This window comes from Thunnus maccoyii, chromosome 9, assembly GCF_910596095.1.
Source record: "Thunnus maccoyii chromosome 9, fThuMac1.1, whole genome shotgun sequence".
NCBI classification, from domain to species: domain Eukaryota; kingdom Metazoa; phylum Chordata; class Actinopteri; order Scombriformes; family Scombridae; genus Thunnus; species Thunnus maccoyii.
Window position 1 is genome coordinate 33,159,314 of NC_056541.1, and position 27,218 is coordinate 33,186,531.

A 27,218-nucleotide genomic window follows, 5' to 3' on the forward strand; every position below is an offset into this window, starting at 1 on the left:
TATTTTTTTTTGCTGACTTTCTCTCTCCCTACACTCTGGCTGAGGTCTGCTGAGCAGTTGTTGTCGGCTGTCCCCAGGTCCCAGTGGGAGACGGAGGGTCGCAGGGCGTTTGTGGTCAGGGGTCCACAGCTCTGGAGCAGCTCAGTGCCCCCAATCTCTCATTGTTATAGATTGGCTTTTCATTTACACAAGTGTTAAGTTTATTTATTCATAGTTTGTATTTACATATTTTTTCCTATGATTTAATTATTTAATATGTATTTTATGTGTCCCGTGAGTGTTGTTTATCTGCTCTCAAGTCTTGGCTTCAGTATGTTGTCCATTTATTTTTGAAAAGTTCTATATGAAGGTTATTATTATTATGATGAATATTATTATTATTCCCTACATGTCTTCATCAGTGTGTCCTATTTGAGCCCTTATTCCTGTTAGTGCTTGGAAGATCAGACTATGTAGTTTATCCTTGCACATCTATTTTGTGATTTGTTCAGCATTGTTTCTACTGAATCTACTGTGTTTGCTGAAGTTCTGTGTTATAAGAGCGTCGAGGTCCAGTCTCAAGTCATGACTGGTCCCCAGAGGTGCAAAGTAACTAAGTACATTTACTCAAGTACTGTATGTAGATACAGTTTTGAGACACTTGTACTTTACTTGAGTATTTCCATGTGATGCTAGTTTCTACATTTCAGAGGGAAATATTGTACTTTCTACTCCACTACATTTATTTGACAGCTTTAGTTACTTTTCAGATGAAGATTTGACACAATGGATAATATAACAAGCTTTTAAAATACAACACATTGTTAAAGATGAAACCAGTGGTTTCCAACCTTTTTGTCTTTTGACGTCTTACAAAAAGCAGTGTGTAGTCGGGGTCACATTTCACATGTCTATGAGTTGTTAACAGCTCCACCAAATAGTGATTTTTCCCTCTAAACCTCTCACATGCTTTCATTTCAATAAATGTTCAAATGATCCAATATTTCAGCAAAAATCAAAGATTAGAGAAAAAGTCCAAAAACTGAAAACAGATTTGTGTATCAGAACTTTGTTTTTTCTTCTTTCCTCTCCCATTAATCATCTCACCACCCCTCAGATTTATCTGCTGACCCTTTGGAGGGGCCCCGACCCCTAGGTTGGGAACCACTGGACTAAACTAGCTAAGTGTATATAAAGTAGTGTAAACTAGCTCCACCTCCAGCAGCTACAACAGTAACATGCTGCTCTAACACTGATGCTTCACTATTAATAATCTAATGATGTCATATATAATAATATATCAGTCAGAGGGACCAAACCACTACTTTTACTGCAATACTTTAACTACATCAAGCTCATAATACTTATGTACTTTTACTGCAATACTTTAACTACATCGAGCCCATAATACTTATGTACTTTTACTAACAATACTTTAACTACATCAAGCTCATAATACTTATGTACTTTTACTGTAGTAGGATTTTTCATGCAGGACTTTTACTTGTAATGGAGTATTTTTACATCGCTGTATTAGTACTTTTACTTGAGCAAAGGATTTCAATACTACCTCCACTGCTGGTCCCAGGTAAGACTGGGATCTGGATTTGGAGTTGCAAAGTAATACTTGACCAGCTGATGGCGCCAAAAGCCCTTCAGATTTGAAATAAGAGTTTGGAATAAGTGCGCTGCTCACATCAAACGATGGAATCTTTTCATGACCACTTATAAAGTCAGATAGTGACAATATTCAGTACGGGACGTTATGTGCACTGAAACATTTTATTATTATGATGATTCATATTATTATGATTAGTATCAATATTATTATAAAACCCCGTCGAGCTGTGCAGACTGCATACACATGTACGGTGTGTGTGTGTGTGTGTGTGTGTGTGTGTGTGTGTGTGTGTGTGTGTGTGTGTGTGTGTGTGTGTGTGTGTGTGTGTGTAAACCCCTCCCATCAGTGAGGACAGCGGATGACAGATGATGCGCACTCTGCTCCTGGCTGAGGACAGAGCGCGCGGTGCAGGCAGGACGCACAGCACAGCTCACACATCCATACAGACGGACACACACTGTATGATCCTTCCTGTGTAAAGTGGAAATGGAGCTAAAGTAGGCGCGATACCAGGCTACATCTTATGGACTGAATGCAGTGAGTGTTGTTTTGGATTTCTGAACTTCACGCCCAGACGCTCAGGAGAGAAAATGTGGAGATACACGAACTTGTTTGCCTGCCTGCTGGTTTTGTGTAAGGATGCGTCTTCACAGAGCAAGGTAAGAAGATACATAAGGAGGCTATTCACTGTATTTACAAGGATTTCTACACATGATTGCACTGTGTTACTGTATTGAAATAAATCCCAAACGTGTTAATGGACTGTTCAGAGTCAGTAATGTTCAATGTTTAATCAAGTTGCTGTCATAATAATATCCCACTCTATATCTCACCTCTTACCTGCAGCATGTTCCATGTCATGGTGCCTCTGCTTCAGACAAATAAGTGACCTGACCAATAGGCCTACCCAACATTTTCCCCAAGCCAGACCTTTAAATTGTCTGTCTTTCGTCGGCAGATGGTTCAGGTTGTGTCACCTCCCAATGAGGGCTTACAGTGTGACACGAGTAACAATTGGTTTATGTAATGATACCTCCAGTGTGTGTGTGTGGAGGCATGCTGCCAGCAGAGTGTGGGAGAGATGGCACTCAGTGGGGCAACAGTAATATCTGGCTGCCCTTGTTTGTACAGCTGCTGGACTCCGGTAACCCCTCACTCTCCCTCAGCCTAATCCAGCTCTACACACACACACACACACTCATACATATGCACACACACACACAGACGCTGACAGACGACAAGTACACATTACAGATATGAACACCAGAAGGTCTTCTTCAAGTATGCCCAAGTATGGTGTGTGACTGTCAACAACTGCCTACTCTGGATACAATGGGAGAGGCCAAATAATGTAGGTCAGTGAAGAGTAAAGCCCCCATGTAGGAGTAGTAGTGATACGAGGTGGTAGTAGTATTCATGGCAGCATTCAAGTAGTAACATTGTAAAAGCAATATTAATAACAGCCGTAATAGTACAAGCATGTGGTAGCATGTATAGTAGGAACAGTGTTTGTACACTATAGGGCCAAAGGGATGAGGACAGCCCCGTCCACATACTGTTTTTTGAGGGAAATCTTACAATAATGTTATAAACAAGAGTGTTGTTCCAACTTTGTGGCAGCAGTTTGTGTTTGGCTCTGTCCTGTTCCAACATGATAAATGCCTCTGTGCACAAAGCCAGCATAAAAAAAAAATGTTTTTTCCCCGTTTGGTGTGGAAGAACTTAACATCCAACACCTTTGGGATGAAGTGGAATGCAGAGAGATCCAACATGCACGTGTTGGACCTCTCCAATGTTCTTGTGGCTGAACGGGATCCCTGCAGCCAGGTTCCAACATCTGGTGGAACGCCTGAAAACAGAAGAGGATGGTGGAGGTGGAGGCTGTCACAAGTGAATGTGATGTTCAGCTGTCTGAACACTGTACCTGTGGCCATGTAATCAACATCTAGTAACAGTCTAGTAACACTATTGATAGATGCAGTAGTGTCAGTACAAGTATTAATAGTAATAGTGGTTGTAGTAGTATTTTTAATACTAGTAGTAATAGTACTGGTTATAATAGCAGATGTGAGGTGGAACACTTATACACATAAAACATAAAATATAAAAAATACTGTGTGTGATGTAATGTAGTGGTTAATATTGTTCTGTTTATTTTGTCCTGTCATTCTGTGTATGTTTTTATTGTGACCTGCCAGAGGACTACAGAAGATCAAATGATAACATTCATATTCAGTGTTGATATTGGTCCCTTACAAATAAATGAAACCAACAGAATAGAAATTATTTTATGAAAACTTTATGAAGTAAATCATAATTAGTCTGCAACAGTGTGAGGTAAGTTTGGATCCAAAAAGCAGGACTCAGGCACACAGCTTGCAACAGTTCAGATGCAGTTTTATTGAGAAGTTGTAGAGAGCTGAGCCGAAATAACAGCGGAGTGGGTCAGGCAGAGAGAGCCGAGCTGTCGGCTGGATCCTGGGCGAGGCAGGCAGACAAAGACCACAGATGGGTAATGAACCTGAGACACAGGAAAACACAGAGTCAAACAGAGTTTTAGGCAAACACAAGAGATATACTGACTAAGAACATTAGTACCACATTGGTGAACTGAACAGTCTGGCCAAGACTGGAGTGTAGAGCCGAGGTGTATATCTACTGCAGGAGCTTGATGAGTGGATGGGACGCAACGTGCCAGTTGATTGGCAGCAGGAGGGAAACAGAGCACCACGCCCATACAGACACACACAGACAGAGAGAGAGAGAACGAACAGGGAGCCAACAAGAAACACAGGGAGCCAGACCATGATAAACAGTGTATGAGTGATGTCTGATTGCTGATTCAGATAGATATGTATCTGAAGTGAACGGACCAAAAGATGACACATTTTACTGATATTCATTCCAATGAAAGCATTCCCTAAAATCATAATTATTCTATTTTTGTCCCAAATTGCATTATTGTGCAGTTCGAAAAGCATTTTCATTATCGTTTCTCACTAAAACTACACACATATCCAAATAAACTATACATATTGATGAGATGAGATTAGAATCAGTTGATGTGATCTTTTGCTTCCAGTGTAGTAATGATCTCTTGTCAGTTGTGTTTTTCACTCTACATCGACACTCTTTTAAGTTCACTCTTATGTCTCTGTAGATGCCCAGTCATACTTTCTGGAGCCAGACTGGTGGCACTGGTATTAACAAGAGACAAAGCCCTCTCAGAGGAGGGCATGGAGGGCATGCAGGGTGGCGTGGGAACCAGTGCGTGCACCTGCTTCGTGTTTTGGTTGTAAACAAACCCGAGGACAATCAGTGCAAGGTCAACGGGGGGCTAGAGAGAAGGAGACAGCAGACTGGGATGCTCAGTCTGCCTCAGTGAAACAGCAGTCTGCAGCATGGCACTCAGACAGATTAAATATGCATGGATTTACAGATTCTGTAATGTGCCCCGCTGCGTTAGATGAGTGCCACAATGTGCATGAAATGAGGTTTTGTCATGCAATGTTATGTCAACAAGACTTCATTTAATTGGGGATGTCACATGGGGCTTGATGAAGTGTCAACATCATCAGCCTGCAGAAAGTCATGTCTCTGTGTTTGTGGTTAAAACAAAGCTGCAAGCTGCTGGAAACGAGGAAGACTAATACCTCTTTCACACTGAGGCAATGATCCGGGAACAACTTTTTGGTGTTTGGTGTGAATGGGTGAACATTTGACATTCGACCTGGGTTCACGACCCTGCGCGTGACCAGGGCTTAATACAGGTCTGACATTGCTTGGCTTTGGTATGAAATGCTGAATATGGATTACTGCATACATATATTTTAGGCTTTCTTACATCCATACATTTTCCTGTTCTTGAACCTTGAACAATGCATTAGTGAATTAACAGCTCCACTGTTAAATGAGTCTGAATGAATGCCAAGACCAATGTGTGTGCTTTATAACAAATATAATCTATAATACTAATATAATAATAGATAAATAATAGGGATAAGAAAAAGAGAACTGGTTCAATTTGCATGACAAGTTTCCTGGTTCTTAGCACAAGCCATCACAAATCAACCCTGTTTTTATTACAGATTACACATTTACAATCCAGATTTGTGCGTTTCAAAGCATGCTTGGCCTTTTTCTCAGACTTCCATGTCTTCATTCACATAGTTTGGGTGCTTTTCTTCCTCTATGCAGATCCCTTAAATCCTTGTGAGCAAGATTTATGAACACAGATAAGTTTCAAATGTAGCTTGTCTCTGTCTGCAGTATATGTCCTCAGTCTTGTACAATCTATAGTACTGTATGTAGAATCTCTCTCAGACTGCATCTCCCTGTGGACCTTGACCTTTTACAGATCAGTGGGCCCTTGTGTCCGGTTGTATTCCGTTGACATGTAAAATTCAAACAAACAGATCTCTTCATAGTTTATTTGCCATAACCACAATCTTTCCCTAATCTTCATCATGCAGTAGTTGCCATGTGCAGATACTGTAGAAAGCTAGGCAACATGGGCATTGGGTGTAATCCAGGGTTTTGTAGAATCATCCAATATTAACATTGTTTTCTGGCAGCAGGGTTAGTAAATCCTGTAGAGAAGTGGCCGACTATATTACAAACAGGCTCACATTTTTTAAAATTCAATGCCTGTGGTATGGATGTAGGTCATACAGTTATGTAGATTAGCTAACATAGCTGCACTGACAAATAACTCTGTGCTAATGTTGTATCAGAGTGAGCTTTTCTCTTCTCCTAACTCAAACACACATTGATTGATTGATTAGCATCTGCACTATTATATCAACTGTCATCTCTGTTGGTGGTTGTTCTTGTAGATTACACAATAAAGTCTGCATTTTTGGTTTGAAACATTTAATATTTGCTTAATTAATTGTCCTGTCACGGAGCACGATATCTTTCACTGAGCAGTGATAAACTCTGCAGTTTTTTAACGTCCCTTTAACATCTGTTGTACCAAATCATCTGGGGACAAGACATTGGCAACATCTGTCATTCCAGTCATAGTTGAGGTCACCAGACATACACCAGTAATTAGGGAAGTATCCCTTTATGCATGATTGCAGTGAAATAAGGGAATAAATTTTGTAAATGTGCAAAAACCCAGTTGAACGGTTTACCAGAGTTAATTTATGTTGCAATGGCAAGGGAGGAACCTTCACGTAAGTAACTCATGAAGTCATTCAGCCCATATATTTCAGTGTCTCATTAATCTGAATGTCCTGATGGGCTGTGATGAGTGAAAAGTTTAGACACATAAACAGACCCAGCAGGAATGTCGATGTGTACCCCCAAAAGCAGCGAGTGCTTGATACACTTTGTGCTCAGCTAATTAACATCCCGGTGCTAATGCCGATGTTTTTGCTTGGAGTCTGGGCCACCGACCTCACGGTTCATCTCCAGACTAAAGGCTTTGATAGAATTCCCCCTTTGTACCACGTTAGTCTTTACGGTGGCACAGTAAGACTGTTTATCATAAGCACAGCTAATTAGATTAAAAAATCAGGCAGACTCTTTGGACTGGAATGTGGACCCCGGTTTTGGTCTTGAGTGCCCTTGACAGGAGATGATGTGGATTTTAAAGGGATATTCCATCCTTTAAAGGCTTGATGGGCTTAAGACTGATTAGAATTGGTATTCATGGTGGCTTTTGTGGGAAAATAGTTTAAAAAGCAACATGCGGGGAGGTTGTTTTAGCTGCAGGTCATAACAGGAATCACTTGAGTTTAAAGAAGACTGGAACATGCAGCTGAACATTTGAGCTTTGCTACAGGATACATGCACTGCCTGACGACATTTTCACCATACAGTTCCCTCACTGATTACCAGCTGGCAAAGAACTGAAAGCAGAGGATATCCTTATTTACATGAACACGGCTGCAGATACAACAGGCCAGCACAACTGACACATTGACTTCAACTCCGAGGCCAGCAGAGGCTTTCAAATGCACCAGCCATTGTGTAACACATCTTGTGTTTTTAGCAACCAATTGGGGTTTCACTTCATCACTGTCAGGGTGTGTTAGCTGTTACAGGCTGCAGCGCTTGATCTAATAGAGCTCTCTGCGGCGTGCAGGGTCTTTTCCTCCCATTGTGCAGACATGAGTTCATGTTTGAGCCCTGTTCTTTTTGACCTGAAACTTGACTGCACTTGAGAGGTCAAAGCCAAAGACTCAAAGTTCAAAGCATGCATTAAATACCCAGTACTCTTAATTATTAGCACTCTTAATTGCGTTGCCTGTTCTCATGCTGGTAGGTCAGCTTGGCATGAAATGCTGGACGGTTAGTTAGGCATACCAGCACATATGATTTGACAGAAGGAGAAGGCAGCTGCTCTGATTGGCAGAATGATTCAGATTCTTCATGATAAGCTATTGCCAAATGGTTCCTCAGTAAAGCCTGCAAGGTAATATTTTAGGCTTTGTTGACTCGACAAAACATGAAGTACTAAAGTAAATCTGGTTGGAATTTCTCTGACTTCTCCAACTTAAAGCAACTTAAGCTGGTGTTGCTATGGAGCAGTTAGTGTTTGACTGGGGTTGAACAATGCAGCTCAGCAGGGCCGTGCGCATAGCCTCCGCTAAAGAAGTTTAATCTGCTAATCCACTCTGTTTTCATGTGGCTGTAGCATTTGTCAACCTGCTGCCTTTTCGCTTGACATGTGTCAGGATTGGCCCGGCTCCGCACACAGGAGTCCTGCCCCGTATCAGACGCCCCCCAGTATGTCTGCAGTAATGGGGGGGGAAAGCAGCCCCACTCCACATCTTCCCCCATCACTCAGCCTGCATTCCTTCACTAATGAGCCCCCACCACCACTTCCACTCCACCCCCTTACCTTCACTAAATCTGCTGCTGCACTGCCAAAAGACATCCAAAATTGTAACTAGCAAACAGCATTCAAAAAACACTTTATATAAATGATAACATGAAATGAATCCATTATCCCTATCAAGTATCATTTATTGTCATATTCAAATCATATTTAATACTTCAGCAATTTAGTATTGCACTTCTTTAAAGTTGGCTGACTCACAAGAAACAGATTTTTAAAAGAATGGTCAAAGTTAGAGCAGCAGAAGCTGAAAAAAGCCTGACTTTTAGTCCCAAGTATAGATCAAGCTCTAAACACTCAATTGTTCCAATATTGCAACCAATAGCAACCTCTGATTAGACCCGTCATGCCTCGTAAATGCCTGCATCTTTCTTATTCCATGTCCCCACTTTGTAATGCAGGCTTTCTGTTGTACATTTGTAGTCTCCAAGCCAAAGCTGGGATAAGCCTGATTACAGACTTATTTTTTGGGCTTAACAAAGCTCCCCCAGAGCCACAGAAGACATTATACACCTGTTTCACAGATATTCTGAGTTATTCTAAATTGCCCCAAATGTGTCCACAGGGTTCCCCTTTAATTGTAGGCTGGCTGTGTAAATCAACATATAGCCCAATTTACTGACACTATACCAACTGCTGTACTACTGTAAAGACGTTGTTGCTTCATTATAAATGACAGCAATTCTATCATTGTTGAAAAACTGATATTGCATTTTACTTACATCTGCTAGTCAGATCAGGAGCAGAAGTACTCTTCTGTACTTTTTCAGATACTTTTGCAAAGAGACGATTTCCAGAAGATTTCCTCCATGACTTTGTTATCTTACCTAATAGTGCCTCCAAATCCCTAAATTTCCTTACAGCTTACAGCTGATATTTTGATACTCAACGCAGTTCTTTCAGTGAAATATTTTACTCACCTATGACAAGGCAAAATGTCTGCATGAAAAAGCACTATTGCAAAAAGATTGGTTGGTAAGGTGCATTCCTATCCATCCTATCTGGGACCTCAGTAAATGTTTGGCCCCACTTTCTACTAATGTTTTCATCATATACTTGGAGTCCTACCTTCATACTGCAGTCATATGATGATAGGACCACAGCTCATTAATGAAGAATCTCTGCGTTGCTGAGCTCTATTCCTGATAAAAGTGATACCACATGTGTGCCTGTCCTGTGGTTTATAAAGACCCCTAAATCTCACCAGGAAGAGATGACAGCCCAAACCTCCTCCAACATGGGATCCAAGAATCTGGACTCTAAATGATGGGAGAAGAGCTCTCTGTTAGTGAGGTGCATCACATGGACTGAAAACAAGAGTGATGGCCAGGGAGAAATAGAACATGGTGATGTGCAACATAGATGAATTATTTGCCTGTGGAATTTAGACAAAATGCTTTGTTAGTACTATGAAAATGTAATGGAAAATGTAAAATATTTGTTCTGTTTGTGCACACCAGAGGATACTATTGAAACCTTAAAATATGGTGCCTCCAAGGGGGTGCAGCATAAATGTGGTGACCAAGTTTTGTTGCAGTCTGCCTACTGGTTTATGAATTTAACATTTAGTTTTTAGGGTGACCAGTCAAAAGCTCCTGGAGTGTACGACATGGAAAGGGTTCATCTTTTTTCTAGAGCATGTATGTGTACTGTTGGTTTGCATTTAGTCTGTGGGTTAGATTTACATATTTCTTGCAATCAAATGGGAATTTAACCTAATGAATATCCACAGCGAATATTACGGACATCCAGCTACTGTACTGTAATAGTTTTCGAGATACCTTGTCTAGAACAAAGTGTTTTTTAGAAGGGACCAACAGCAAACCAAATGACTTTTATGGCCATCCTTTGGTGTGGCTGCTAATAGGACAAAAAGCAATGCAAATAGAACAACAGATAACTACTCACATTATCTCTACTCTCATTTACATGTAATATTTACTTGAATTTCTACATCGGTGCAGGCCTTACCAATACATATTCAACACCAAGATGAACAATACCAGCCAGATGGAACATGAAGCTAACGTAACTGGAATATTTTTGCAGTCCGTGTTTATTTGCCCCAAACAGCCAATGTAGCAGCTGTGCAGATGTTAGCCGTAGCTATAGCAACGTATGCACCAACCATATGTGTGAGTAGTGTGACTGTGCTGTGTCTAATCTCAAAAGTCATCACGAATTCCAGTTCTATATGTCGATATGTCCGTTATTCAGATCAGCTAACAACAAGGCAGCCATAAAGGGCCACATGAGAGGACACAGAGTTAGTAGCAAAACTAATTTACAAGGCTAGGCTAGTGATGAGGTTTCAGTTAAGGTCTCTTGAACTAGCGCGCCTTTAACTGAAAAAGGAATTCATTTTTATGGGTGAAGTTGAGAAATTCACAGAGCTCTCAGCACAAAACACTCTGCCAACTCACCATCACCACCTGAACATTTCATCAAACATGCAATAAATCTGTGCAGTTGAATGCTTGCGTGAAAGATGTCTCCTCTGGATGCCAGCGTGCGCTCATCCCACATAGGAACTGTGTGGAATGTCTGCTGGAGCTGCCGTGCATTGCTTCCTGTTTTTTAAGTAAGCTATGACCATGGCCTGCCAAAGCTCTGTCATCATACATGGCAGCCAAAGGCCAGCTGGTGATGCAGAATCCTTATGAGTTATGTTTGTCTCTGAGGCTTTCCTCTGAGTCACACCAGCTAACATTCAAAATAGGGAAACATGTGGTTATTTCTCAGGATCACTTTCCTTTCCCTTGCTTTTGTTTCCCTACAATAAAACATGGATTTATTATTCATAGAAGTCCAGCAGGGGTTAGACTAATGGAATAGATGACTGGGACAGCTGCTGGGAGAAGGAACAGCACAGCTCAACATATACCTTCAGAAACTGCCAAATTTATGGGGTTGGATAAATATACAGTGCAATCCATGTCATCAATATCCAAGTATGATAAATTCTTGTTCAGCCATGAGGCTTCTTGTTTAGAATTGTGCCACTTCATGCATCTAAGAGACACTTAGGTGCGAAATTGAAGGGAAGATTATGGTGACATGACAAAAAAAGGACACAAAATACCTTTTTCTGTTTGGATTTCTACTAATTCACACTCTCTCTTCCAGATCTTTGGCGAGACAGAGCCTGTTAGGATGACATCAGAGGGCTCAGATTGCCGCTGTAAATGCATCATGCGCCCTCTAAGCAAGGACGCCTGCCTGCGGCTGCGGAGCGGCAGCGTACGTGTGGAGGACTTCTACACGGTAGAAACCGTCAGCTCCGGATCTGACTGCAAGTGCTCGTGCACGGCCCCGCCGTCCTCCCTCAACCCCTGTGAGAATGAGTGGAAGATGGAGAAGCTGAAGAAACAGGCTCCTGAGTTACTTAAGGTGAGGAGATTAAACTTAAAGCCGCTATATGTATTTATGTGAATACAGCAACTTTAAATTTCTTCTGACCAATTTTTGTGTGTAGAAAAATTATTAAATTCTATGTTAAAGATGCTGTGTGTAGAGTTTAGTGGCATCTAGTGGAATGGACTTGTGTATAATCACCTGAAAATAAGTAGTGTTGTGTTTTTGTTACCTTAGAATGAGCCCTTTATATCATGTTTCTACAGTAGCCCAGAATAGACAGACCAAACACTGGCTCTAGAGAGGGTCTTTCATGTTTTTCATGCATTTTGCAGCCATCGTAGGGTCTCCTACACTAAATCCTACACACTGGTCCTTTAAATTTGTATAGTTTGTGTGCTGGTTTCAACACCACAAGGAGTTACCAAAGTCAGAAAACTTCAAAGCTTACAAATAAGAGCTTTAAATTAATGATCAGTTACATTTTTAAATACATAATTGAAAGTATATTCATCACTTTCACTGATTCTTGAAAGCCTTTCTACAAATTCATCAGCGTGTCTCCTCTGAAACTGTCTATTTTACACCAGAGGTGATAACATTTTGAACAAGACAAATTCTCAGAAGCCCCACTAGCAGCCTCTAGAGGCAGCATTGTTTATATCAGCTCATAATACACAAGTGTCAGAAAGAAAAAGACATTTAGGATTTTGCTGCTTTACCAGCAGTGGTAATTTGTTCTTTCAAGACAATATGCCTGTTTTGTCCCTCCAGCTTTAAAGCATAAAAGATGAGTTGCATGTCATCTAACATCTTTTGAACACGTCAGCACACCTCTGCACATACCTAAAGCACACTTTCATTTTTCACAGGCAGTAGAAGCACGCTCTGTACCATATGAGAGAAAAGGCTGTACCAGATGTTTGATCTGACTCCACTTTAAAACTATAGATTAACCCAATAAATCTCTGAAGGAAAGGTGTAAAATGATTGAGGTGGACTCTGAATGAACCCCAGACTGAGAGCTGAGAGTGTGGCTGTCAATAGTGCTAATCAAAGCAAATGTTTTGGGAGGGCACTTAGGCTATTGCTGCGTCCTACTCAGCTGAACAGAGTCACATAAAGCTGTCAGTTTTGTGTTCAGGAGACAGTGAATAATGCCAGTTTCTCCTCCTTTTACTGCATGAACAACCAGCTCCAATCTATGGTGGACCTCCTTGAGGGAACCCTTTACAGTATGGATCTTATGAAAGTCCACTCCTACATCAACAAGGTGGTGTCTCAGATGAACACCCTCGAAGAGGTAGGCTCAAAAACACATAGCAGTGTATGTCCTCATATCATTATATTCAAAGCGTTGGCTGGAGACAGGTTATGATTTTTATCTTGCAGACAATCAAGACAAATCTCACGCGAGAGAATGAATTTGTCCGGGACAGCATGACGAGCCTCACCAACCAATTTAAGAGATATGAGAACTACTCCAACATTATGATGAGCATCAAGAAGGAGATCTCCAGCCTCAGTCTGCAGCTGCTTCAGAAAGACTCTTCTGAGAACAAAGCACAGGTTAGAATGGACACCGACAATTTAAATCCCCCTAATTAGCATTTATAAGCAGTACACAAACAATTAATAAATGGTTTATAGCATACGGCAATGTAGTTGTTAGCAGATATTATTAATGTATTTTTAATAAGTGCCCACAGGAGTTATTAACTTAATATTAAATACAGTAAAAATAGAAAATATGTCTTCATAGCAGTTATAATTGGTGACAACTACTGTGCATTAATCAACATTTAAAAGATCCTCAAATCTGCTTATAATTGCATTATAGTGTGTTATTATGAACCATTTATGAACTCTTTATATCCTGCTTTTAAATGCTAAATAGGGGTAATAAAGTGTTACCAAAAAATTCATAAACACACTGTTAGCATTCTTGGCTATCAACTGTGACACATTGAAAATATCACACATTATAAGTTAATTTGTAGTATTGTAGTATATTTGTAGTGGTGCAAGTAGTTGTACTAGTAGTAATAGTAGTAATATTAGCAGTACATTACAAGTATTACTGTTCCTCAGGGCTCTACTACTTGCTACCCTGGTCTAGCCTACAGGTCTTTGTTGCATTTGCATTGCTGCTGCTCTCATAGACCGGATAGCCTGCTGCACTGTCAGCAATGCAAAATTCTTTAAAGCTGCTCTAATCAATATGATTTACAATGGATCAAATGACTATGTGTATGTGAAAGTAGCCGCTCGTACTAGTGATGAACTTCATCTCAAAACTGTTTGGAAATGGACTTGGTACTGCTAGAGCAGTGATGCTTTTGGAGCAATAGTAATAGTGTCAGTTGTAGTACTTTTAGTGGTATAGTAGAAATCTATGCATCATTTGTATGATTATATACTGTTTGTTTTCTGTTAACACACTGTGAAACACTGACAATAGGGATAGCACATGTCAATTTTAACAATATTGCACATAGAAGCTTCACAAAGCCAACATTCACTTTCAAGTACATTAAACATATAAAACACACCTGCTTCCCAATGTTTCCAAGTGTGCTGACATAACCCAAATGTTAATGTTCACAGGGTACGAATGATGAGAAAACCAAGGAGACTGTAAAACTAACCAACAAAAAGGGCCCTGCATCCAAACCCCCTCCCAAAACGCCCAAAGAAAAGGTTGTAAAGCCCAAGAAAGAGGTCATTAAACCTGGAAAGGCGGTCAAGCCTGACCCTACAGCCAAAGCCAAAGTGGTTGGCCACCAGCCTGGCGTCGTGAGGGGCATCACATACTACAAAGCTGCCAAGACCGACGAGGATGAGCACAGAGGAGGTGAGGGTTTTCAGCTTGGCAGGGAGACTCTGTATACTCTCCCAGAAGTGCTGTGTTCATAGAAAGCCACCCTCTCAGAGCTAAAGCAAACACTGTGCTCGCGCTTCAGCTGAGTTTGCACTCCCATCTGTGTGCGATCATCTGTGTGTGTGTGATCCACTGTGGGTGTTGAAAATGATCCAAATTAGTTTCTTCAGCAATCTAATCTGACCTCTCATGACACTTTGCTGGATCAGGATCAGCCCAGCAGCCGTGGGTTTGCATGTCTCATAAACACATCTTCCTTTGTTAGACGGATTTAGTTTCCATTAGGGGACAGTATAAAGTTTTCCTGAGATTGTTGTTTTACACAAGTGAGGGATAAGGCAGTAATTGCGTGCAAACTTTACACTTAAGCGCAAGGCAATAAAACAGAGAATCTATCGCTGTGTGGCACACAAGATCCCCTCAATACAAGATTTATGCTGGTGTTGTTTCTAGCAAAGCTGGTCTAGTCAGCGCGGGATTGGATTGCTGGTGCGCATTCAGCGAGCAGGAAATCCAAATCTTTCATTGACAAAATACATGGAGCTGATGGAATGCTGTCTCAATGGAGCGCTGCCATGCCCATGACATGCCTCAGCGTCACTCCTCACAACAATGTGTGGGGACCCTGACCAATGCAGAGAAAACATTTCCTGACTCCTTCCAATCCTCTTTAAGTCTAGTTGAGTGAATAGGCATGCTGCGTTTGCACAGGGCACACGCACATGACGCTGTCAGACCGTGTGTTCTGCCATGTATGTGAACCTCAGCGAGCCCAGCCACCCTTGTGAAATCACTGAAACCATTTGGCTGCATTTCCATAATCTCTAGCAAAGAGCAGGATACCTTTTTTTTTATAAAAACCTTTATTCATCTTGGGAAGGTAGAAGCACCTTCATGCTTTTTCCTACAATGCCCCATTTCAAACTCAGTTATAGTTACTCACATTTTTACTGGGAGCTGCCAAGTATAACCACAGTTACAGCAGCTCCAATGAAACACATGGGAAGAAGCACTATTTTTCTTGAAAAGAAGTAAAAATAAAAGTGGTAATCACATTGTAAAAATACATTACAAGTTAAACTACTTTATATACTGTTGGAAGTTTGATCTATAAAAGTCAAGGCTGGATTCCCAACTGGACAATGTGACAATTTGTCAGGCAAATTTGCACCACTAAAATACAACATCAACTAAGGCGGGTCATGTGCACTACTGGGTCATTTTTGAACTTGTCTTGTAACGGTGCCTTGTGGAAAAATCAAATTTAAATAGCTGTAATATTCCAGTTTATATTGTGCTCACATGTTACGATTTCCTAAATATAGTTGTGTTTAATCAAATTCGCACAAATGAATTAATTAAATTTAAAGTATAATTCCAGCATAGTAGTGATAGCACTAAAGAGTGGTAGGAGAGGGGTTAGTAGGAGCCAAAACATTACAATTACAACAATATTTCCCTCTGAAATGGAGTAGTAGTGTTATTGAACATTAAATTGAAATACTAAGTACATCACTTCAATAAATGTACCTTGTTACTTTCCACTACTACTCAAAAGTTATGGAAGGAGAGCAAAATGTTAAACACTCATTCATCACCTACACTCATTTTCCAAGCCTGCAAACTTGAATCGCTACAGTTCAGAATCTCATTTTAAATAACTGCTTTCAAGGCTATTGCCACTGTAACATTGAGATTAAGGTATTTGTAGCCAATAGAAAGGTCCTTGCAAGTCTCACATTTGAAAATGTTACATTGACATTGCATGACAATGCAGCAACAAGTGTAAATACATTTTTTTAATGTCTGAGCTGCATTATCGTGCAGCCAGAATGTAGCTATGACGACAATAAAAGAAGATGACTGTAAAAATTGTCAGCAGTGATGCCAAGTATAAAGGATTGGACATATGGACGGCAAACGCACTGAAATGGTCCCTTAAAAAGTATCAAAATATCTGCATCACAGTAACAAAATATTATAAAGGGGTCTTTGATCTTTATTAAAATAATTAAAAGAGCACAATGTGCACAGCATCTGCATTACTAAACACAGATGGTCACATCAGTTAACAATTAGCCCATGTCCTCTTTCATGTACTCTCCACCTCATTCCAGTCATTTGTTACACTCAACTAGAGATAGGATGTTTTTGACTGACTTGTGTCTGTAATTTGGTTTGTTTTACATTTAATTCCAGGTACTATTTAAAACTTAGATATCTCAAAAGCCATAACTGCTTTCTGAAACATCTTTTAATTTATTATTATAAAACCTTGTCAGAATATTATCTGTGTTGCAGCCTTCATCAGGGCCATGTGTTCAGAGCATGCGTGTCAGGAAGATGCACTGCTTATGCAGCACTGCTGTAATCTCCCCACATCTGTCTGGCAGCACAGGACATCAGTGTATGAAGACAGAAGGAGAGCAGCCTCTCTCTCCTAAGAGTAACTTTGATTCAGCCAGCTGTCTTTTTTATGAAAGGCCACAAGTGACTCTTGAAGCCAGAATCTAGAAAGGAAGAAACAAGAGTTTGACCAATACATGTTTTTGAAGGGAAATAATACAGATTTTCCAAAAGATGATCAGGATTCAGTGTTTTACGTGATTGTGTTCGGAGTCCTTGAAAAAGTATTTAGTCCATCATAGAAAGGTAAAGGCTCAAGTGTGCTTCAGATGAACTAGTTCATAAGTGTTTTTCAAATGACCACAGCAGGGCAAAAAGCCTGCTGTCATTAGAGAATTAGATTCAATGAATGGTACAGATGCATTCATCGTGTTGCATTCAACTGCATATACAAAAAGTGCACTAGGAATGGATGTAGTTGTGTGAATAATGAGAAAATAGAGCTTAAGAGAGAAGTTCAAACACTGTCTACTATCACACCTTCACACACAATCACTGTTGAAAATGGGTTTGACTGACAGATTGTTTGTCTTGGGAAGTTACAAAAACTGTCAGACGTTTTTGTAAATGTCGGTGTGCAGGCTTGGCTGTTTTTGTAGTTTGTCCCGGCTGTTTTGTTGCCGCTTCTTATCTAATTTTCAGCAGGATTGCAGACGCATTTAGTTTTTCTCTTTCAAATAACCGCTAACGTTATGCTGCTTATTAGTGCAACACATTGAGCAGCTAAATCAACTTCTGAAGAAGAGATAGTTTTGAGCAGTGAAGGATACTCAAGGATACAATATGTGATTGTGCAGATGTACGCAGGTCATTGAATAAGACTTTTTTTGTCCGTTTGTCCCTCTTTCACATTATCATTTAGTTTCATTAACTGATGAAAGTCTGAATATATTTTGTCATGGTTTTGTTAAGTTTCTTTTGTATTGTGAAAAAAGGTTGTCAAAGAATATTTGTTGTCATAGTTTTTGATGCTGTTAAACAATCTGCCAAGCACTTCATTTCAAGTATACTGAGGTCTTAACACTCTCCTTTGAAAACCATAGATATCATGCAATCATTTTAGGTTCCAGCTTTTTTAGAAGTTTCTGAAGCATGTTTCATTGTAGTCTTTACAAACTTGCTCCTAATTTTTGTTAAAAGCTACTCTGTATGCTCCATTAAGAATCCAGTAGACAGCAGAAGAGGCTGAGTTAGGACAGAAAGAGGAGAAAGAACTTTAGAGAAGAGAGAGGGAGGAAGTTGGTATTCTCTCTGTGCTGCATTGCTAATGTGCTGTCTTTGATGTGAAGCTCTGGAACACAGCAGACTATTATATGTCTCCTACTGTCAAGAAGACACATACTATATGTTCAGTACAGTGATGAAAAGGTTTAAAACCCCTTTATAAAAGACAGATGAAGGAAGGTTTAGAGATAATGTTCCTTCTCACTACTCTGTCACAGTTGCCTTATATAACCATCTATAACAAGAACAAGGAGCAGGTTGTTTACAGCTATAAAAAGCTAACAGTATTACTCTCTCTCACCACCCCTCAGCCTCGGGTCTGTCTGACCTGATTTGGCCATCTGCTTTATTTTGAATATAAACTAGCTCTGTAGAGTTTTAGATTCCTACTTGTTTTATCTCCTGTCCTGACTCACCACTTCCTCTCCTCTCTACCAGATCACTCTGCCAAATCGTACACAGTCCATCATGTCACGGAAAGCCGGTCTGAGGACGGAGGGGCTGAGATGGTTCTGGAAACCGTGGAGGGTGCTGCGGCTGAACCCACCACTGCAGCTTCCACCACCACTACCACCAAAAGCACCACAACCACAACTTCCGCCACCACCACTACCACCACTACTGCACCCACTACTGTCACCACTCAAAGTTCAGCAGCTACTGAGAGACCAGCTCCAACCATTGTGCTGCTGCTGGACAACTCCAACAACAACAGCCGGCCTATTCTTCACAGAGCAGGTACGTGCTAAATATGCCCCTGTGAATACACTCGGTGTTCTATTTCAGGTTGTGACTGCAGTGACAGAGGCCAATATAGCAGCAGATAAGCATGTCGGTTCACTTTGCCAAGAAATGTAGAAATGTGGTGTGAAATTGATTTAAGCCCACATTAATGCAATTCATTCTTTCCCAGGCGTACTTGTTGAATGTTCTGCATGTTTCTTCCAGGGAAGATACTCAACTGTGAAGGGACTCTGGCATCCATTGAGAAGCCAGAGAAGCAGCACAGTTATGGGCGCAATGAGGGGGCCTGGATGAAGGATCCCCTGGCCAAAGACTCCAAGATCTACGTCACTAACTATTACTACGGCAACAACCTGGTAGAGTTCCGGAACCTGGAAAACTTTAAACAAGGTGTGCTTCAGTTTGGTCTTTTCAGGTTATGCTACACATTACACTACACATTGCAAAGACTGTCGGACGTAAATCCCCTCCCTTCTGATGTCTGAGAGATTACAGGTGCTTAGACAATCCAACAGGCACTTTGTTTGTAGCATACTGACCCTTTTACACTTGGGCTCATAGTATGAAGTGTAAATTATCTATCCTGCATTTACATAGCATTCGAATAGAGTCTGCGTAACATAATTTATATTATCTAGCCAGGTGATGCCCAAGTAGGGGTGTGTGATATGATGATATTAGATCATGAATGATTAAAATGTCTACACAATCTGCCTTTACAGAGAGATCATTAGTATTGTGCTACAGTGCACATCAGTTCAGTTCCATGATGGAGTGTAGTCTGCTAGCAGGAGGCTAACAGGTAAAAGCACTGACATGGCGAGTGCCTCGTACCACATCTCTAATCTGCTGGTGAAATCTACAGCAGTTTTAATGTCCTGCTAAGAAGCTCACCTGCTGCACATCATTGTAAGCAACAGCTAGGCTGCAGGTTAACGCCACTGTTTAGTGGTTAGCTCACCTGCTAACTGATAGCACTAACTTCTGTCATGCTGCAAGCCATCGTGATGTCAACTCTGGTGTATTGTGTTGGAGCCTTTTCTTAACGGTGCACATCCTGCTAGTAATCCGAAACAACACACTAACACTTCTACACATCAACTGTTTGCTTTTCAGCTGTTAAATTTGTTTGGTTTATTGTTAGTTTGGTTTCCAATATCCGTTTTAAACAAGGGATATCTATCAATATGTGATAGACAATAAAGTTTCTTGAATCTTCAGTACTATTCAGTCTTAAAAACCAACATGAAAAAGAATCATGATAAGATAAGTGATATGATGTGTTTGCCATATCGCCCACCCCTATGCCCAGGTACATACAGATGTTTTGTTGATGTGTTGCAGCCCCAAATTTATGACCATGCAGCCTATGCAGACACCAAATCTGCTTCAAAGAGAACTGCATACTCTTTGTAGAGTATATTGGGGCCTTTAGAGAATCAAATACAGATACTTTGCATTTGTCAAAAGTCAAGGATAACCTTATTACTAGCCATGGCTAAACAGTCCAAATGTGAACTCCCCCTCCTTCACATCTATACTTTACAGGATTATATAAACATCTGTATCTCTGTATAGCTGATATCCATTAGTCTGACCCTTACAGAGCAAAACGGTGTCGATTCACATGTACTGATGATACTGTACCCCATCTCATCTGCTTAGAACAACACCCTCAGGCCAGGGTTTAGCAATGGAACATTTACTGTCCAACCATATCTGTCCTTAACCAGAAGCTTACTGTTAGCCTGGGTTGATAGAGGCAAGAGAGAAATTACATTAAGCTAGCTCTGGGCTAGCTAGCCTAGGATTTAAGTTTGTAAAGCCTTAATGACAGCTTGAGCAGTATGAGTTTTTGAGCACTAATGCCAGTATTTTATTTTATTTATTTTGAACATTTAAATGCAGCCATTTTTACAGTGTGCTGTATTGTTTTAGGCAGGGTTTCATTTCAGTTTTTACAGATGTTTTACAGAGACCTTGAAGTTGACTGATACAATAACTTTACTTTAACTTAGAAGGCAAATATTGCCCTAATATATTGGTCTAATTCTTACTATGTTTTAATGTGTAGCTTTGTTTTCTGTAATAACATTATTGACATTGATTCATCTTGATTATCCAATGAGCTCTGTGAGACTGATGAGATCTGTGGAATGCAGGTCCTGGTTGTTTCATGGCTCCAGTGGGTGGGAAAATCAACTCCTTCCACATCCAAATCAACTGAGGAATTGGATTACACTCTCTAAGAGAGTTAAGATGATCTCCCCTCCAAGGACTTGGCTTGTTGATCTAGATGTGTTTGGACAATGGTCTTTCTAAATGCACTTACATGTGAGGCGCCCTGCAGTGCGGTGAGCTCACAGCTGTGTGCGGATGACTAGGTATCTTGGTGAGTGGCGGTGATGCCTGCTGTTCTCTGACATGTGCGCTGGCCTTTCCTTTGAACTGGGCACAGCAGAGAGGGATTAAGAGTGTGGGCTGGCCTCGGGGATGGGGGTGGTGGGCGGTGTTCTACTGCGCATTGTTTTTGTCCTTTACTGGGCTTTTCATTTATTATCATTAACTAAATCAGACTTCCTGAGGTCGAAAGGTTAGGATAGCCGATAGGATGTGATAAGAAAATGACACCTACAGTACACAACGTGTTTGTTCAGGAGTGAACTCCTAAACAAACTGTGTCACTGTCACATGAAGCCAGTGTGTACACAGTCTGGTATTGTAAAAACATTTTCATTGGCTCTATGATGGGCACAATACAAGCGTAGCATACACACAGCAACATGTATCCAAATCATAATAAGTAAAGGATAATACATTCATAAGCACAGCAAAACATCCTGAAGCAGTTTACTTTATTTCGTAATAATGAACAGCTTGCTAGATTTTGTTCTATTTATTTATTCTGACTGTTGACCAAACCAACCTTTATTAAAATGATTTTCTTACAAGCTAAATTTACCACAAGTGGGCCCATCAGGACTGTCGAGAAGACTTTTTGGGTCTCAAGGCCTCATAAGCAAATTGCAAGACAGTCTTTCAGGCCTGAGCCTTTCAAAGTTGTGTTAATAGTGTTTACACAGCTGAGACCTAAATCTTTATGGTGTGCAGCTATGCAAGACTAACCTATAGCTGTCCTACTTCTTTTATTCTATGGGATGTTATCAGATCACTCAAGTCAAGTATTATAGCAGTGAAGTCCAAGTTAACTCTCAAGTCTATTTTTGTGAATTAAATCAGATTTGAATCTAAGCCTCAGCTTCTCCTGTATAAATACACAAGAACCAATACCTTTTTTTACTGTGTCCATCAACAAAATCAGCAGTACTCCTAAAAAAGGATAGTTTAACATTTTGGGAAATGTGCATATTGGCTTTCTAGTGGAGAGTTAGATACCATAAATAGATCAATACTAGCCTCATGTCTGTGCTAATATGAAGCTACAGCCAGCAGTTAGTTAGCTTAGCTAAGCTTAGCTTAGCTTAGCATAAAGACTGGAAACAGGGGGAACTGCTAGTCCAGCTCTGTCCAGATGTAAAAAAAATAAAATTTGCCTACCAGCACCTCTAAAGCTCCCTAATTAACACGTTGTAGGCTATCTCATTACGTTTAATCTGTACAAGAGCCAAAGTGTAAAAACAACAAGTTCTGGTTTTACAGGGGTTATGTGCTGGAGCCAGAAAATCCTGAACTTACTGGAGATGAGGTGTGATAGAAGGATTTTTGAATAGATTTAAATAGTCTGTCTTTTATTGGAGCCATAATGTAGAAGCCACCAGTGATAGTAGACACTTCCACGATGTTCTGTTTTGTGCAACAGAATGAGTCATTAGCAAATAAAAAGAGTATTCACCCATGCTTCATGATTTATAAAGTTAATGTAATATTCTTGTTTATTGTAGGCCGTTGGAGCAACCTTTTCAAACTGCCTTACAACTGGATAGGCACAGGCCATGTGGTTTACAATGGAGCCTTCTACTACAACAGAGCCTTCACCAAGAACATCATCAAGTACGATCTGAGGATGCGATTCGTGGCGGCCTGGACACTGCTGCATGACGTGGTTTACGAGGACACCACCCCCTGGAAATGGCGGGGCCATTCAGACATTGACTTCGCAGTGGATGAAAGTGGCCTGTGGGTGATCTACCCTTCAATGGACTACGACTACAACCAGCAAGAGGTGATCGTCATCAGTAAACTGGATCCCGGAGACCTGTCCTTGAAAAAGGAAACCACCTGGAGGACACGTCTCAAGAGGAACTCGTACGGGAACTGCTTCATCATCTGTGGCGTCTTGTACGCCGTCAGTGTGTACAACCAGAAGGAAGGTGAGGTGAACTATGCTTATGACACCCACACCAACAGTGATGCCATCCCACGCTTGCCCTTCACCAATGAGTACTCCTTCACCACACAGATTGACTACAACCCTAAGGAGAAGGTTTTGTATGCCTGGGACAATGGCCATCAGCTCACATATCGGGTAAACTTTGCTGACCAGTGAGCACAGCTAGTTTGTGCCACAAATACAGTAATCTCACAGTAGGCCTGCCAGTATGGCACCTAAGTAGAAAGATGATGCTCAGTATTTGACAGCCTAGAAGCGGCCATATTGGTCTCAACCAGACAAAGGATGAACCTACACCAGCCTTCCAGTACCAATGCATGCTATTCAAACACCTGACCTCACAGTGTACCAAACATACATGTCTCAAACATGTATTGGGATGTGTTTGTACAATATGTCAATGGAATGGATAGAGAACTGTGGAAATAATCTTACGGGTTGAGTTGAAGCTCAACAGGTAGAGCTAATATAGACTTCTTTACATGTTGATTCATGAAATGTCAGCAGGCTGGCTAACTAGCGAACAGATAGCTTGAATAGTTTAAGGGATGGACTGTAAAAAGCTTGGATTTGTGATATGGCCCATTAGTTTCTGAAGGGAGAGAATTTGACTCTTGCATGTTAGATTTACAACTAGATGCCATTTTGGCAGTTACTGAGGCCTGACAACCCAAATTTGGGCAAAGAGTGGGGAGACTGGTGGAGCTAAAGAAGCATGAGAAAACAGCACCAACAACAACTGAGAGCAATAAGCTCATGTCAATTAAGATAACTCCTTCCCCAACATAAGCCTTAATATCTCTTTATCTCATATCTCTTACTGGTTTATATTTTTTCAAATCTATCTTAACACAGTACTTACAGGGCTATCTGCAAGTTGAAAGAAGTTTTGGCTGCTGTAATCATTCCTCTTGTCCATACTGGCCATGAAGTGATCTCTTCCTAGTGCAACAACACTGTAAAAGATGGCATACAAAATCCCACTTGATTTGGCTAACTCAGACTGCCGAAGCCTCATTTTAGCTTTGGCTGAACTTTAGAATGCACTTTTGCACAGAATTAGGATTTTGTCCCCCATTTCTTACAGTGGAGTTCCACTAGGACACAATCACTTCACAACCAGTATAGACAGGAGGAAAGATTACAGAAACCAGTAACTCTTTAAACATACATTTGGACATGTGAGTATTGTCTTAAAACATATGTTAAATATTATAAAAATACTTTTAAAAATTGCTTCTAAGACACATAGTAAAGAGGTGCAATGATCAAGAGAGATTGAGGAAAGAGAAAAGAGAGGAGTTCAGTCAGGGACAGTTAGATGTGGTGTAAAAAGTTTTGCATTTTGAGAAAGCTCTCAAACAATCTCAAACAAGCAGCAAGGATTCTGCTGGGACAACTAATTGCCCCCAAACAAACACATCAAATCTTAATAAAACAAATGTTTAAATTAACACTTAAGGAATTTGATTGGATGTTAGTAGTCAGCGGGTATCCGAGAAGCTGATCTGTGAGCCGATGATTATAAACCATGAATGAAACAGCAGATGGCAATCAGCCAATAGTTTTCAATGGAATCAGTTCAATGCAGTCAGAGTGTAACCAAAGCCAGCATCTAATTTGCATTGCCGTCAGTATTCAGCCATGGTGATTGTCAATTGGTTTGAACTTTCAAGGTCAGCTTACCTAACTAGCTAGTCTAAATCATTTTGCATGGCTAGATCTCTTATTTTTGCAGTGAGTAGCAACCGTGCCAGGCTTCTAATCTTTCATGCCTCCTGTTTTAACTTTTGCTTTTCAACGGGCTTCAAACATTTTACAAAGCTAATGTCATTTGGCTCCTCCCCGTGACATTTAACTCAACCAATGAGATTATTTCTGCCTTCAGAATAGTTCTATCTCTGAGAAATGTTTGTAAAACTAAATTATCAGCTATTGTTTCACTTGCCCATCAACTCCATCCTGTCACCAAGCACTTTGATCATGTTTCTGCTTTGTTTATTATTCCGGCCTCATGATACTTCCTGTCTCTTTACTGTTGATGTTGTTCTGAGGGGTGTGTTGAATATACTATGAACTCCAAAAAAAACTATGTACACAAGTTTCTAAGCTTAAATTTTTTTTATATTTACATGAATTCATTTGACAATTAATATCATACAACTTTTTTTCTATTTTTTGTTGTTGTATGAAAGCATGCAGCTTTTGTCATTGTTCATAACATTTGCATAACCACTTGACATTTGTCACAGTTATTGAATATGTTGTACATTTTCACAACCAAGGAAATTAACAACCATGATCAGTCATGCTTGTACAATATGTGCACTGTACCATTATCTGTGCCATGTTAAATAATGGACACCATAAACCATAAATGTTTTTATTTTTGACAATGACTGACAGTACTGTGTGAGGCACATAATGGGAATGGTAAGTTTTAAGACACATAAGATAACTCTTACAGCACTGTATAGTGTTGCCTTGGTCTTGCACACTTTTCATAATTCATAACTACATTATTTTGAATTTTCAAATTATCAGGAGTGTTTTGAGTGTGTTGAGTTTATTCTGAAAGGGCGTGCTGATTGCAAAAAAAGTAATTTGTTCAACTGCAAAGTCTTTATACATACTCATGAAATATAACACAACATTTGAAACTAGCTGTGCGTGTGTCTGTGCTATGAAATAAAATTTCCATTATGAAAGTCTGTTGTGAGCCTTATAAATCAATCTGCAGTGACCAAATATTTGCCGTGGGATTGCAGGACCCGCCTTGCCCAACCCGTGTTCAGCGGATGATGACCAGTGACTCAGATCTTCTGATTTGTGGTTAACAGAGCTCTCATGAGCTGTGTTTAGTTCTGGGGTAAAGGTCGCTTTGCTTTGCCTGATCTCATCCCAAAATACACTAAAAGGAGAAGCTTAAACTCCAAGTCATGCAACTCCGGAGGGAGATATTGAAATAAACCAAGAGCTGAATGGTGGGTGTGGTGGGTCCATGCATGTGGTCTTCATTTAAGAAAATCAATTCCTCAATTCTATTTAAAGAAGGTCTCAGTGTAGAGTGCTCTTTTTTACACCCAGATAATCAACTTCATTAATGACTGTAAGGCAGGACCCTAGGTTTGATGAGTGCAGCACTAATGGTGTGTCCAATCATGAACTCTGTCACGAAATGTTGACATGTTGTAATGGAACAATGATGTCCACGCTAGCCATGGTGATGAACACTGACAATTCACATGACCTATGCTACCTCAGTCCCAGTGCCTCTTGGCCAACACAAAGGCTCTCCTGTTGCTAAATCAGGACTCAACTTGATCCTGTTCATATCAGCAGGGCCTCCTGTTCATCAGCATCACATATTCATCTTGTATGATCTTCACAGTGTAATGTGAAGGATGGGGATGTGGGATGTAAAGCCTTTGTCCCCATGTTACATGCCACTTTGAAGCCAGAAACTGCACTATTGAGCCATATCATTCATGTTGGAGAAGTAATTGGGTTAATGTAAGAAGAGGTTCTCCTCAAACACCCCCTTCACAGGCCTCTGCTGTACTGAGGTCATTTTCTCCCACTATGGGGACCTTCCATTACATGATCAACGCATATTTTCAGTTACACACCCTGCACTGCAACAATTCATCAGGACCTCTGTGTATTAGTCTCATTATAAACATAAAGGAAGCCTATGCAGCCTGCCAAAATATACCAGAATCATTCTAAAGGTTGAAACACAAGACAAGAACTGACTAAATGACTGCATGGCATGGAATTGTGATTTGCTGCCAATCATGCTGCCGTA

At 40.5% G+C, this 27,218-nt stretch overlaps 1 protein-coding gene across 1 annotated transcript; it reads left to right on the forward strand.

Moving 5' to 3' along the window:
• Nucleotides 1-1,946: 1,946 nt before the first annotated feature.
• On the forward strand, nucleotides 1,947-26,112 carry LOC121903590 (olfactomedin-like protein 2A). The gene is made up of 8 exons (XM_042420744.1): nucleotides 1,947-2,259; nucleotides 11,577-11,840; nucleotides 13,000-13,107; nucleotides 13,197-13,373; nucleotides 14,412-14,658; nucleotides 18,754-19,053; nucleotides 19,264-19,449; nucleotides 22,962-26,112. The coding sequence occupies exons 1-8, from the start codon at nucleotides 2,191-2,193 to the stop codon at nucleotides 23,564-23,566; spliced, it is 1,956 nt and encodes a 651-aa protein (XP_042276678.1). The 5' UTR covers nucleotides 1,947-2,190; the 3' UTR covers nucleotides 23,567-26,112.
• Nucleotides 26,113-27,218: the final 1,106 nt, after the last annotated feature.

What these genes read in the sequence shown, in the direction of transcription:
- LOC121903590 (XM_042420744.1), top strand. Translation starts at nt 2,191, where the DNA reads ATGTGGAGATACACGAACTTGTTTGCCTGCCTGCTGGTTTTGTGTAAG. An exon ending in GCCTATTCTTCACAGAGCAG is followed by an intron (nt 19,054 to 19,263) that starts GTACGTGCTAAA and finishes TGTTTCTTCCAG; the next exon opens with GGAAGATACTCAACTGTGAA. An exon ending in CCTGGAAAACTTTAAACAAG is followed by an intron (nt 19,450 to 22,961) that starts GTGTGCTTCAGT and finishes TGTTTATTGTAG; the next exon opens with GCCGTTGGAGCAACCTTTTC.